The following is a 13,523-nucleotide window of genomic DNA, read 5'->3' as shown; positions in this document are numbered from 1 at the left end:
TAGTGCCACCTGTTGGTTACTACAATCACACTATAGCACCACTGCACTTCAATCGGTAAATGGTATTCAAAAGCAATACTCAGAATTGAAAGTTGTTTAATATAGTTTATTCTTTCATCGGTAATATAAATCACAAGATCTGAAAAATATACGAACTCAAATGGGTTACAAAAGATAGATAGATAACTGTATTTTTGTGATCACATACAGTAGATGTTCACAGAAAGTAAAAATAAATAAAGAGCCCATTTCCATTGCTTGTCAAACATGAATGAGTAAAGATGTGGCCAGGCCTGGTATATGGCTGCTGTGTCATCTCTCCACATGACCCCACTCTGCCGGGGGATCCCGAGGCCCTTTGGGTTTTTTAATGCGACAGTTGAAATCTGAGGGAAAGTTGAGAAGTGTGGTTGGAATTACTTGAAGACACCTGCAAGTGCATCTAAAAGATGACCTAGCCTTGTTTTGGCATCCAGTCACAATCATTTTACTCATGAGATTCTGAGGAAATGGATATTACATTGGGTAGCTATAATGGCTTTAGATACAGTATATGACATTGGACAACATTATTAGAAAGACAAGCAGATATTCACCCATGCTACCAGGAGTGCAGCTGTTGGTCATGCATTTGATGGGATTTGAGACATATTCATAGTCCTCTTCTGTCGAGGAATAACACTCAGCTAGAAAAAAGCAAACAATAAGAATCAGTAAGACATTTTCTACATAAACAGTTCAATATGGCCGTCAAGGAATTGTTACTGGCAAGAAACCTGAAAGTATTGGTCACTCGATCTAGATTGCAATATTTTGTGCAGGGCACTAATGACACAAACAGAACCATAGCTGGCCTCACATTGGTCTCCAAACACTGCCCTGAAATTCTCTCACCTGTGACCAGCTCATAGCCACTCTGGTCCTCCCCTGCCGAGGCCTCAGCTAGCCTGTGATTGGCTAGTCCGGCTGTGTCATATATGGATGAGACAGCTGGTGGCGGTTTGGCTGGAAGACACCTGCTCTTGGGCTTGACCGTGCTGTAAAGAGCACCGACATGGAATTTTGGGACGCCCAGCTCTTCGTTGTCATAGTGACAGAGAGCGGCCAGAGGGGCGGTGGAAGAGGCTGGTGGTGGGAGCTGTTTGGACTTGTTGACCACGGAATATACGTCATTCATCTTCTGCTGACGAGGCCGAGGCACTCTGTACTGCACATTAGAATATCTAAAGAGGAGTAGATATCAATATCAATTCCACAAACAGCGAAAAGCAAAAAGGTACAAATATAGCCTTGTTTCTACCCTACACACCAGATGGTCATGACTATTATATAGAAGACTGGATTTTCATTACCAAGTCTGTTTTCTTTTGGAGCATCTACAGCGGATCTTTACTAGTAGGATAGTAGAAATGAAGATTGATAAGGAATTGCAGCTTTACTATGATGATTTCCTACTAACTATATTATTGTTTACAGAAAATAGATCATTTTTCTCTAAGCCTGTGATGCGAGCTGAGGGATTTTCAGTAGCAGTTTAACATATGGGAGGGAGGAGAGAGGGTGTGAAAGGGAAGTTTAACAGCCCAGTTTGTCACTTCCTCTGCAACATGATGAATGTTTAGTAGTACAAGCATGGTAAAATCCTTCTGCTTCATTAATCATAAGGACGTTGTGTGTTGAATGTTAACCTAAAGCTAACTGGATTAAAGTCATGTTTTATTCAAGATCATCAATGTCTACCACAATACAGTATTTCAATATGCAGTACATATTTCAATATAGCCAACTATTTGCTTGTATATATTGTTACAATCAACTACTATGAAATAGTACTACATAACTTGGTGTTGATAAGCCTATGTACACTTAAACGTCATACCCTACACACCCAGCATGTAAAGTACGCAAACATAAAACTGTTGTACTGGAAACTAAAATAGAAGACCGTGAACTCACTTGAACAAAACAGGAAGCATTGAAAATCCCTTGTCTCAAAACTCTCGATCTCTCTACCAACCTGAATCAACTTCCCCCATTGTATCTGAGCACCTTACTGTGGTATCATTAACTCAGGCTGCTTATTAAAGTCACAACTGTTGTTGTAATTGTGTATAATACAATCACACAGTATAGTGTACAGCAAGCAGTTTATCAGTTACACTGGCGGGCCCCGGTGGCAATACATTTATAAATGCTTACCTTTACTTAGAAGAGCTGCCGTGTTGGATAGCTTTAGCCAGCTACCTAACATAAATAGCATTCCTATCAGTTTGTGTCAGGTTGTTGAGTAGGCTAAATTAGCTGCATTAGCTAAGTAAGTGAAAGGTAAACTAATATGAAGAAAAACACTCTCTCTCTCTCTCCCCCTCTCTATCCCTCTCTCTATCCCTTTCTCCTTATATCTCTCTCTCCCTTTCTCTCTCTATCCCTTTATCCCCTTCTCTCTCTATTTATGTCTCTCTCTATCCCTCTGTCTCTCTGTCGCTGTCTCTTTGTCTCTGTCTCTCTCTGTCTCTCTCTGTCTCTCTCTGTCTCTCTCTGTCTCTGCTCCTTCATTTTTTAAGAAATTAATTTGTTTAAAACTGTTAAACTGTCTTGCGCTCTATTTGAGTCAAATACTCACCACACTGCAGTGCTAGCTAGCTGTATCTTATGCTTTCAGTACCAGACTCATTCTCTGATCCTTTGATTGGATGGACAAAATGTCACTTCATGCTGCATAAGCTCTGATAGGTTGGAGGACGTCCTATGGAAGTTGTCATAATTACTGTGTAAGTCTACGAAAAGGGTTGAGAACCATGAGCCTCCTACTGTAGGTTTTGTATTGAAGTCAATGTACCCAGAGCTCCGGCTACACAATAGTGCTACCCTAGAGATTGCTGTTAAGGCTACTGTAGACCTTCATTGCAAAACAATGTGTTGTAATCAGTTATTTGGTGACATATACAGTGGGGAGAACAAGTATTTTAGATACACTGCCGATTTTGCAGGTTTTCCTACTTACAAAGCATGTAGAGGTCTGTACTTTTTATCATAGGTACACTTCAACTGTGAGAGACAATGCAATAAAATGCAAATTCATTACTTAAAAATCATACAATGTGATTTTCTGGATTTTTGTTTTAGATTCCGTCTCTCACAGTTGAAGTGTACCTATGATAAAAATTACAGACCTCTACATGCTTTGTAAGTAGGAAAACCTGCAAAATCGGCAGTGTATCAAATACTTGTTCTCCCCACTGTATTTGGTGATATATTTAGTATAGTTTTATCTAAAAATTACAACTTTTTTAAGGGTCCTCCCCTTCCTCCACTGAAGAGAAATTAAGTTGTTTCAAATTTCATGTGTCCATGAACTCCTACCTTTCTGCGCTGGCTGATGTTGTCGGTGGGGATGTCTTCACAGATGCAACATCATCATATAAAGGTTGGTTACTCTATTCAGAACAAAATCAACAGTACATCAGAGAGTTATAGGACTCTGTCTCTCAAGTTCAGGCGCTGCTCTGTCTGAAAATGGGTGAACAATGATTTCAATGCGCCAGCACTACATATAGAGGAAGCATGCAGGCTGGATGTTTCCTGCTTAACATTTCTCTTTTTTTCCTAACTCAACTCATCACATTTAAATCTCAGAGAGAAGTGTAATACAGTATGATCTGATGAAATGGATGACACAATGGGTTTTTGTCACAGAAAAACTCACACACTGGCAGCTGAAGTTATTTTCAAACTGTGTCAGCTTTGACCTCATGCAGGTTTCTGACTGCATCACAGACATGCCAATAATTACCATAATCAGGGTTTGGGAGTAAATGATTACATGTAATCTGATTACAAAAAACGGTAACTGTAGTCGGTTACGTAACCGGCAAAAATATTGTCATCAGATTACAGATACTTTTGAAAAATATATGATTACTTATTGGATTACTTTTAAATTCAGAAAGGATGTTTGCGGGGGAAAAAAACACAACACTTTTTTAAATGACATTCAATTCAGCATTGATAAAACTGCAAGTTTAAATTTGTTCCACCTGAGCGAGTCTGACCACAAGTCATAGACCACTGTAATAACACACCAAATGGGTTTGATGGATCCGTTTTGTCTTCTTCTAATGCCTCTTAAGGGGAAAGTAATCCAAATGTAACTGAAAGCAATCAGATTACATTACTGAGTTTGGGTAATCCAAAAGTTATATTACTGATTATAATTTTGGACAGGTAACTAGTAAATGCAATGGATTACATTTAGATTAACCTACCCAACCCTGACAATAATACTGCATGCCCTCTCATGTCATTGCTTTAGTAAAGCTTGCTTGTCCATGAATGCCAGTATGGCATGTGCTGAACACTGTGTTGTAGAAAGGCTAACACCTGGGGGTTGGAAATAGCAATTACAAAAACATTATACTATGGTTGAACAAAAGTAGCAGTTTCTGTCTTACATTGGTGAGATTCTGGGAGTTGTTCTCAGCTGACCGTAAAGCCTTCTCAAACATGTAAGCCACAGCAGAAAACACAAACTGATACTGTTCCTGAGGGGAGAGATGGGAAAAATATTATTTCCACAGTAGAGTATTTCAGTATGTACTATAACACATAGATGTAAATAAACACAATTTTGATCTGATATCAAATTCTGTCTGATAATAAAATACCTTTGTCTGTACTGCTGATGGCCTCTGTCTCCTTAGTTCCACTACAATCTTCATGATACTGAAATCTTCTTTAATTTGCTGGTGTGGAAACATGGATTTACCAAAACACTTATCGTTTTTACAGTTTGTATTGTTCTTGTTTTATTAGTCATCAGTGCAGTATACAAATGTTTAGTTAAACCAATTCCCTCAAGGATGCCATCAATGTACTGTCCTGAACATAAGTAGTAATACCTTTGTCACAAGAAGATCGTGAACATAATCCAGGGCACAAATCACCCCTGTTCTTCCACAACCAGCACTGAAAATACAAGAGAAAATACATGCTTCATTCATCACTCTGATAATACTAGAACATAACCACAGAAGGCCACAACATAGACATAAGTCATATGAGTCGATGGACCACATCAGGTCCTGAATATTTAACATTTCTCACTTCATTTAAATTGCGTCATTAAAATGCATTGAGCTCAAGGAGTACATGTGGCCTCGTGATAAACAACATTAAATTATATGCATGGATGAATTTTAATGGGCATATGGATCATAATCTGTCTGAGCATGATCATTACATCTCAGAGCACAAAAAGCCCACCAGGCAGACAGTAATAACAGCTTGGCATTTTGGGCTGTGCTGTATCAAATGTACTGTAGAGTAGGAGACAAACAAACCTGCAGTGGATGAGAACAGGGCTAGTGTTGTTTCCCTGGTCTTTGCGAGCCATATCCATCATTCCTAAAATACCATAAACCGTGTATGGAACGTCATGATCAGGCCAAGCTGTGTATTGGAATTGAGAGATTTTCCGTGTTTCCTAGCACAAAACATGGTTTGCATTACTACCCTACCAAGCAAAAGAGCAGTAACTGCACATTTTGTCAAAAATGAGTTATTGACATTTTTTACACATTAAATACATGCTTTATCATGTGGACAAATATCCTGCCTACATTGTGTTGTGTTATGGAGAAAATGGGGGGTTATGCTTACAGTAACTGGAAAAAGGCAGTAACTGCCATCACTCAATTCAGTTACTGCCTTTTACCTTGGTTTCACTGAGCTTTGGACTGGTGTCCACGGTTTACCTTGGTATTATTTATTGTTCTTTGCTGATACAAACTATATGACCCTGACAGCCACATACAAATAAATATATTAACACAAGTTTGTGTAAAAAAATCAATATATTCCAGTGGGTGTACCAAGCAAGAAGGCAGTAACTGCCGTCTAGGGTCAAAGGTCATGTCAGAGGTCAGGGTCAATATTAATAAAAAATAACCTCATAGTAATAATAAAACAACTTTGAAGTCATTTTTCTCAGTTTCACTCTACGAGCAATTACTGCTAATTTGCTTGGTCGAGCAGATTACTTCACTGGCTCCCTCATTCAACTTCCTGGAAATTTACAAACAATGTGAGATTATCCAAAGTGGATAACGGTTGTTGGAAAATACTGATTAAATTCAACCATTTTGATTTTGTGTGACTAGTGCTGCACAGAAATAAAACAATATTTCCCCTTTTTCATAGTTGGACACTTACCTCATGATATTTCACTGTCAGAGTGCGGAAAACGACTTCCTCATATGGGCTAGATTCCTCAAACTGCAAAGACATTTCACTAAACATTTTCTAGTGTTTCCTGAAACAGATCCCTGTGTTCCATGCAGACAACAACATATGGGTCAATGTGCAGTGCCATGAAATAACAAAAGAGGGTACACTTAGTTCACAGGAAATGACAAATCATCTCTGCAGGCTGTTAGGTAAAAATGGAACTCTTCATGAATAGTTTCAGAAGACTATAGGTCAACAGCACTGTGTGCACACTGGAACATTGGTGTGGGAGGCAATCCGTCTGTCTAGAGACACTATATTTCATGAATAGTAATACAACTGAGCACATACACTACCATTCAAAAGTTTGGGGTCACTTAGAAATGTCCTTGTTTTTGAAAGAAAAGTACTTTTTTTTTACCATTAAAATAACATCAAATTGATCAGAAATACAGTGTATACATTGTTAATGTTGTAAATGACTATTCTAGTTGGAAACGGCAGTTTTTTTTTATGGAATATCTACATAGGCATACAGAGGCCCATTATCAGCAACCATCACTCTTGTGTTCCAATGACACGTTGTGTTAGCTAATCCACGTTTATCATTTTAAAAGGTGAATTGATAATTAGAAAACCCTTTTGCAATTATGTTAGCACAGCTGAAAACTGTTGTGCTTATTATAGAAGCAATAAAACTGGATTTCTTTAGACTCGTTGAGTATCTGGAGTGTCACCATTTGTGGGTTCAATTACAGGCTCAAAATGGCCAGAAACAAAGAACTTTCTTCTGAAATTTGTCAGTCTATTCTTGTTCTGAGAAATGAAGGCTACTCCATGTGAGAAATTGCCAAGAAACTGAAGATCTCGTACAACGCTGTGTACTATTTCCTTCGCAGAATAGCACAAACTGGCTCTAACCAGAATAGATGGAGGAGCGGGAGGCCCCGGTGCACAACTGAGGCCAGCATCCCGGAGTCACCTCTTCACTGTTGATGTTGAGACTGGTGTTTTGCAGGTACTATTTAATGAAGCTGCCAGTTGAGGACTTGTGAGGCCTCTGTTTCTCAAGCTAGACACTCTAACAAAATAGCTTTCATTTTTCAGAACAAGAATAGACTGACGAGTTTCAGAAGAAAGTTATTTGTTTCCAGCCATTTTGAACCTGTAATCAAACCCACAAATGGTGATGCTCCAGATACTCAACGAGTCTAAAGAAGGCCAGTTTTATTGCTTCTTTAATCAGTACAACAGTTTTCAGCTGTGCTAACATAATTGCAAAAGGGTTTTCAAATGATCAATTAGCCTTTTAAAATTATAAACTTAAAAAGCTAACACAACGTGCCATTGGAACACAGGAGTGATGGTTGCTGATAATGGGCCTCTGTACGCCTACGTAGATATTCCATAGATATTCCATTTCCAGCTACAATAGTGATTTACAACATTAACAATGTCTACACTGTATTTCTGATCAATTTGATCAAATTTGCTTTTCTTTCAAAAACAAGGACATTTCTAAGTGACCCCAAACTTTTGAACAGTAGTGTACATCTGCATCAAATGAAAGTTGCATAAATGGTGCTAAAACCTCTATGTGGTCTACGTATCCTTCGCATACAATATAATGAAGATATACTGACAAACACTTACGTTTGACACAATAAAGGGACCAAAATGGGTTGTTTCTTTGAAAGTAGTCCAGTAGCGCTCACACTTTTTCTACAAAAAGACATTGAATAAAAATGTTATGAGTCAAGTGGACACAAGCATCAAAATCATACAGTTCATAAATCTTACAGTACACTAATACGTTTACACTCCCACTGTGCCTTTTTCAAAAAGAGGTGATTTAAAAGGGCATTTACTTTTCCCATTTCAATTTCTCTGCAAGCCATGATTATGACCTAAAACAGGGAGAGAAAATATGGCAAGCATAAGATATGGAGACAATTCTCCCATTATTCATCTTTTAGTGTCATTTTGTCCTATACATTTAGTAATAGAGTAAATTATATGGAAACAGAGCTACTGTACAAGCTGCACTACATGTATATAAAGCAGAAAATGATCTTCCACACCTTTACATCATACTGCCAAATCATTCGCCAGAAGTCCACCAAAGTGTGTCTCAGAGGCCCTTGGGTCGCTATGTATTTTTTGGTCTTTGTTGCACCCTAGAGGAGAGATTAAATAAAGCAATCAGTTTAAAGAGCGACTGCTTTTTAAAAACAACAAATCCCTTTGAAAATGGCCTACGTGACATCGATATGAGTCAAAAACAGTTATTCTAGTGTCAAAATGTACTACAAAGTGTAAATAGGATCATTTTGGTCATGAAGTCAGTCTGGTCTAATATGGAGTTTGGAACATCCGTGCGTCACAACAGGTAAATTAAGGTTGGGTTTTGATTTGACGATGTCCATTTGCCCACAAACATATGGGTGAACAGCTGAGGTAAATGCTCTCTATCTGACTGTTTACATAAGACAACCCGTCGCACATTTTTCTACATGAGAAATACTGCACCAAACACCTTAGTTAGATGTGAAATTGCACAACTAAAACATCCTTGGCAAAAATGTCCAAATTAATAACTGATTAATCTTGAATCATTCTGGGGATTTTGATGAAAAAAATAGACTTCCCTGTCTACAGTGTCTCATGGGGGACAAACATCATTAACCAAATGCGGAATCTGTCAAGAAACACACCACCAAGACTGAAATCAAATTTTTCTAATAAGCAACAGAAAAATACAGGTGCCAATCGATGTGTTCAGTGACTCTTTCAGATTGAGCTGAATGATGATACAATATAGGACTGTTACTAAATGCGAGCAATACTGTACCTTAATGAAGCTGGCGTTGATATAGTCAAAATCATTCTCATTTGTCAGTAGAGTCAGGGGCACACGGGTCTGGTCATCTATATAAAAATACATGAGTTTTTGTTCAGATAAGTTTAGTATTAAGCAAGAATCTCATTTTCAATTAGAGTAAAAAACAACGACAGTTTTTAAGCCTCTATTGTGGTGCTTACATGGTAAAATGTCTCTGTAACGGTTCTTCTTTACATTCTCCATCAGTGCCCCCGCTATCGTCGTAAGGCCAAAATCTTTCTTGACGATAGAAGTCTGAGCACGAATATTCTACAAACAAATAGAAACAAACGTAACACATGAAAGCTGAGTTTGGGAGAAATGTCCATTGTAAAAGTGAAAGTCACCCAGTAAAATACTACTTGAGTAAAAGTCTAAACGTATTTGGTTTTAACTATACTTAAGTATCAAAAGTAAATGTAATTGCAAAAATATTCTTAAGTTTCAAAAGTTACAAATAATTTCAAATTCCTTATATTAAGCAAACCAGACGGCACAATTGTTTTTAGTTTTTATTTAAGGATAGCTAGCGGCACGCTTCCACACTTATTTACAAATTAAGCATTTGTGTTTAGTGAGTCCGCCAGATAAGAGGCAGTAGGGATGACCAGGGATGTTCTCTTGATGAGTATGTGAATTGGAAAATGTTCCTGTCCTACTAAGCATTCTAAATGTAATGAGTACTTTTGGGTGTCAGGAAAAATGTATGGAGTAAAAAGTACATTATTTTCTTTAGGAATGTAGTGAAGCAAAAGTAAAAGTTGTCAAAAATATAAAGAGTAAAGTAAAGTACACATACATCAAAAACTACTTAAGTAGTACTTTAAAGTATTTTTTACTTAAGTGCTTTACACAACTGCATACAGTGTTGTGATGTTCATGTGATGTTCATAACATAAGATGTTACACATGAAACATATAAGAAGCCCTTAGCTTAGTGCAAGAACTCACAATCCAATTTACGCAGGAGCTAATGTAGCTGACAGTCAATGACATGCAACAGTATCAATATGGCATGCTCTTTATTTTTTTTTACATGTATCTGAGAAATGAAAGGCCCCTGAGTGGAAATAGACTTGTCTTTGTCAAAAACCAAAAAAAATATTGGTTGCTTACACATATTTTGCAACTGTTTTCGTGGGTGTGGTGAAATATCAGAATAAACACATAAAAACCTGTGGTGTCTGTTTTCACCACAGATGTCTGTGTTAAGCTCCTGTAATGTGGAACCAGTACAGAAAGGCTGGCCAGTTATGTGATAACACAGGTCTATTCATAGCCCAAAATAGACATCATTACATTATTACATGACCACCATTTCTCACTTTGCGCATTCTGCCACTTGAATTAGGCTACTTAGAAAGAGTTCACCTATATTACTATTTTGGTCAATGTTGTCATTAATTCAACATAAAAACATAATCATGTTTATTGATAAAAATCTGGCTCTGGAAATTAAAAGACACTGACTTCATTCACAATGGACCGGTAGGGCGGAAAGGGCAGTGCTGTAACAAGGAAATGTTAGTGGACTCGGTGTTAATAGATAACTCACTTTGCAACCTAAATGAGGAACAAAATGACTAGCCTACCTATCTTGAAACAGAGGTTCAGATGTAACAAAAACCTACAGTAGCTACAGTTGAAGTCAGAAGTTTACATACACTTAGGTTGGAGTCAACCACTCCACAAATGTCTTGTTAACAAACTATAGTTTTGGAAAGTCGGTTAGGACATCTACTTTGTGCATGACACAAGTACTTTTTCCAACAATTGTTTACAGACAGATTATTTAACTTATAATTCACTGTATCACAATTCTAGTGGGCCAGACGTTTACATACACTAAGTTGACTATGCCTTTAAACAGCTTGGAAAATTCCAGAAAATGATGTCATGGCTTTAGAGGTTCTGATAGGCTAATTGACATCATTTGAGTCAATTGGAGGTGTACCTGTGGATGTATTTCAAGGCCTACCTTCAAACTCAGTTGCTTGACATCATGGGAGATTCAAAAAGAAATCAGCCAAGATCTCAGAAAAATTATTGTAGACCTCCACAAGTCTGGTTCATCCTTGGGAGCAATTTCCAAAAGCCTGAAGGGACCACGTTCATCTGTACAAACAATAAAACGCAAGTATAAACACCATGGGACCACGCCGCCATCATACCACTCAGGAAGGAGGCGCATTCTGTCTCCTAGAGATGAACGTACTTTGGTGCGAAAAGTGCAAATCAATCCCAGAACAACAGCAAAGGACCTTGTGAAGATGCTGGAAGAAACAGGTACAAAAGTATCTATATCCACAGTAAAACGAGTCCTATATCGACATAACCTGAAAGGCTGCTCAGCAAGGAAGAAGCCACTGCTCCAAAACCGCCATAAAAAAGCCAGACTATGGTTTGCAACTGCACATGGGGACAAAGATTGGACTTTTTGGAGAAATGTCCTCTGGTCTGATGAAACAAAAATAGAACCGTTTGGCCATAATGACCATCGTTATGTTTGGAGGGAAAAGGGGGAGGCTTGCAAGCCAAAGAATACCGTCCCAACCATGAAGCACAGGGGTGGCAGCATCATGTTTTGGGCGTGCTTTGCTGCAGGAGGGACTGGTGCACTTCATAAAATAGATGGCATCATGAGGACAGACAATTATGTGGATATATTGAAGCAACATCTCAAGACATCAGTCAGGAAGTTAAAGCTTGGTCGCAAATGGGTCTTCCAAATGGACAATGACCCCAAGCATACTTTCAAAGTTGTGGCAAAATAGCTTAAGGACAACAAAGTCAAGGTATTGGAGTGGCCATCACAAAGCTCTGACCTCAATCTTATAGAAAATCTGTGGGCAGAACTGAAAAAGCGTGGGCAACTTACAAACTTGACTCAGTTACACCAGCTCTGTCAGGAGGAATGAGCCAAAATTCACCCAACTTATTGTGAGAAGCTTGTGGTAGGCTACCTGAAATGTTTGACCCAAGGTAAAAAATTTAAAGGCAATGCTACCAAATACAAATTGAGTGTATGTAAACTTCTGACCCACTGGGAACGTGATGAAAGAAATAAAAGCTGAAATAAATAATTCTCTCTAATATTATTCTGACATTTCACATTCTTAAAATAAAGTGCTGATCCTAACTGACCTAAGACAAAGAATTTTTACTCTGGTTAAATGTCAGGAATTGTGAAAAACTGAGTTTAAATGTATTTGGCTAAGGTGTATGTAAACTTCTGACTTCAACTGTAAATAGACTTCTGCAAATGTCACTATTCAGTGTTATGTCAAAATAAAGCTGAATTAGTGATTTACTTCTATGTACACTTCTTTCTAAATGTGCCTTAAAGACTTAATCCACTGATTTGAAAGGTTTGTGTTAATTCGGCTATATTAGAGATTGTGCATTTATTTAGAGCCAACATGATTTTCAGCTTTATTACAGGGGAAACATTTCAGTAGCCACTTTTCCTTTATCCTACCTCGCAGGTTTACCCCATCTGGACCAGTGATCGACATGTTGCACATCACAAAACATCATTAGACCTATTTTAACCAGTAAATTGCAATCAATTCATGAATACACATGCCCTAAGTCATATATTTAACACCTGAAAATATTGCCTGGTCTTATTTGTCTATATATCGGAATTAATTATAAACTAACAATAGAGAGTTATGGTGAAGGTCACACCAAAGATTCCCACTTACAATATACTCAGATGAGATGTTGCCCGCTCTGCTGTCATCTGCCAAGGACATCTGACCTACGAACCTCGATAGGTGCTCCATCTGCGCGACTATGGATGTCAATTTCACTTTTTAAATGCCAGGCAGTGGTTGACCGCTATAGCCTATCGATACAATTCGAGACAAACGCAGAGCGCCTTGCCGCTCCCGTCTCTACCGCGAAGATTAGCCTTTAAGTTCCGCGTGTAGCCTACCTCTTGGAACGTTCCTCATGTCACTGTCAGTATATGACAGTCATGTAAATTTCCGCATTGAAGGCTACTTTGCCTTAATTATTGGCGTCAAAACACAGGTGAGGAACTTTCACATAAACTCCAATACACTACAACAGCTGGAAACATGTATAGTATTTATTTTTGCAAACAAGGATATTTAAAGCATCTTTAAAAAAGAATTTAAAGCTTTTTCAAAGCTTAATCATGAAGTTAGTTAAACAGTTAAATATAGGCGAATGTTTTATTATTACATAACGCTATCAAGCAGGCTATCAGTACACTAATCTAATTTAGACCTATAATATAAGTGAAATCTAAAACGTGCACCCTGATAAGATTTTCAGAAAGATTGATTATCCTTAATAAAAAATTATCCGTTCTAAAAAATAAATATCATATGCGGTTTATTGCATTGGCCAGAGGATTCGTAACCCCATATGAACTCAAAGCCTCTGT

At 37.9% G+C, this 13,523-nt stretch overlaps 1 protein-coding gene across 1 annotated transcript; it reads right to left on the bottom strand.

Annotated features, from left to right (window-relative positions):
• Positions 1–85: 85 nt before the first annotated feature.
• LOC129829308 (tyrosine-protein phosphatase non-receptor type 18-like) lies at positions 86–12,894 on the bottom strand. The gene is made up of 16 exons (XM_055890987.1): positions 12,814–12,894; positions 9,268–9,376; positions 9,077–9,153; positions 8,307–8,402; positions 8,094–8,132; positions 7,879–7,947; positions 6,211–6,273; positions 5,340–5,482; positions 4,899–4,965; positions 4,665–4,742; positions 4,418–4,541; positions 3,735–3,766; positions 3,364–3,437; positions 895–1,223; positions 597–686; positions 86–386 (listed from the first exon to the last, which is right to left on the bottom strand). Exons 1-16 carry the CDS (start codon positions 12,892–12,894, stop codon positions 313–315), a joined length of 1,545 nt encoding a protein of 514 aa, XP_055746962.1. The 3' UTR covers positions 86–312.
• Positions 12,895–13,523: the final 629 nt, after the last annotated feature.

Source organism: Salvelinus fontinalis, chromosome 31, assembly GCF_029448725.1.
Source record: "Salvelinus fontinalis isolate EN_2023a chromosome 31, ASM2944872v1, whole genome shotgun sequence".
In the NCBI taxonomy this organism is placed as follows: Eukaryota; Metazoa; Chordata; class Actinopteri; order Salmoniformes; family Salmonidae; genus Salvelinus; species Salvelinus fontinalis.
This window is presented reverse-complemented; position numbering and strand designations above follow the sequence as displayed.

Coding starts and splice junctions, on each gene's coding strand:
- LOC129829308 (XM_055890987.1), bottom strand. CDS start 12,894: ATGGAGCACCTATCGAGGTTCGTAGGTCAGATGTCCTTGGCAGATGAC. Junction 9,377..12,813: donor ACATCTCATCTGAGTATATT/GTAAGTGGGAAT, acceptor ATTTGTTTGTAG/AATATTCGTGCTCAGACTTC. Junction 8,403..9,076: donor TCAACGCCAGCTTCATTAAG/GTACAGTATTGC, acceptor TCTCTCCTCTAG/GGTGCAACAAAGACCAAAAA.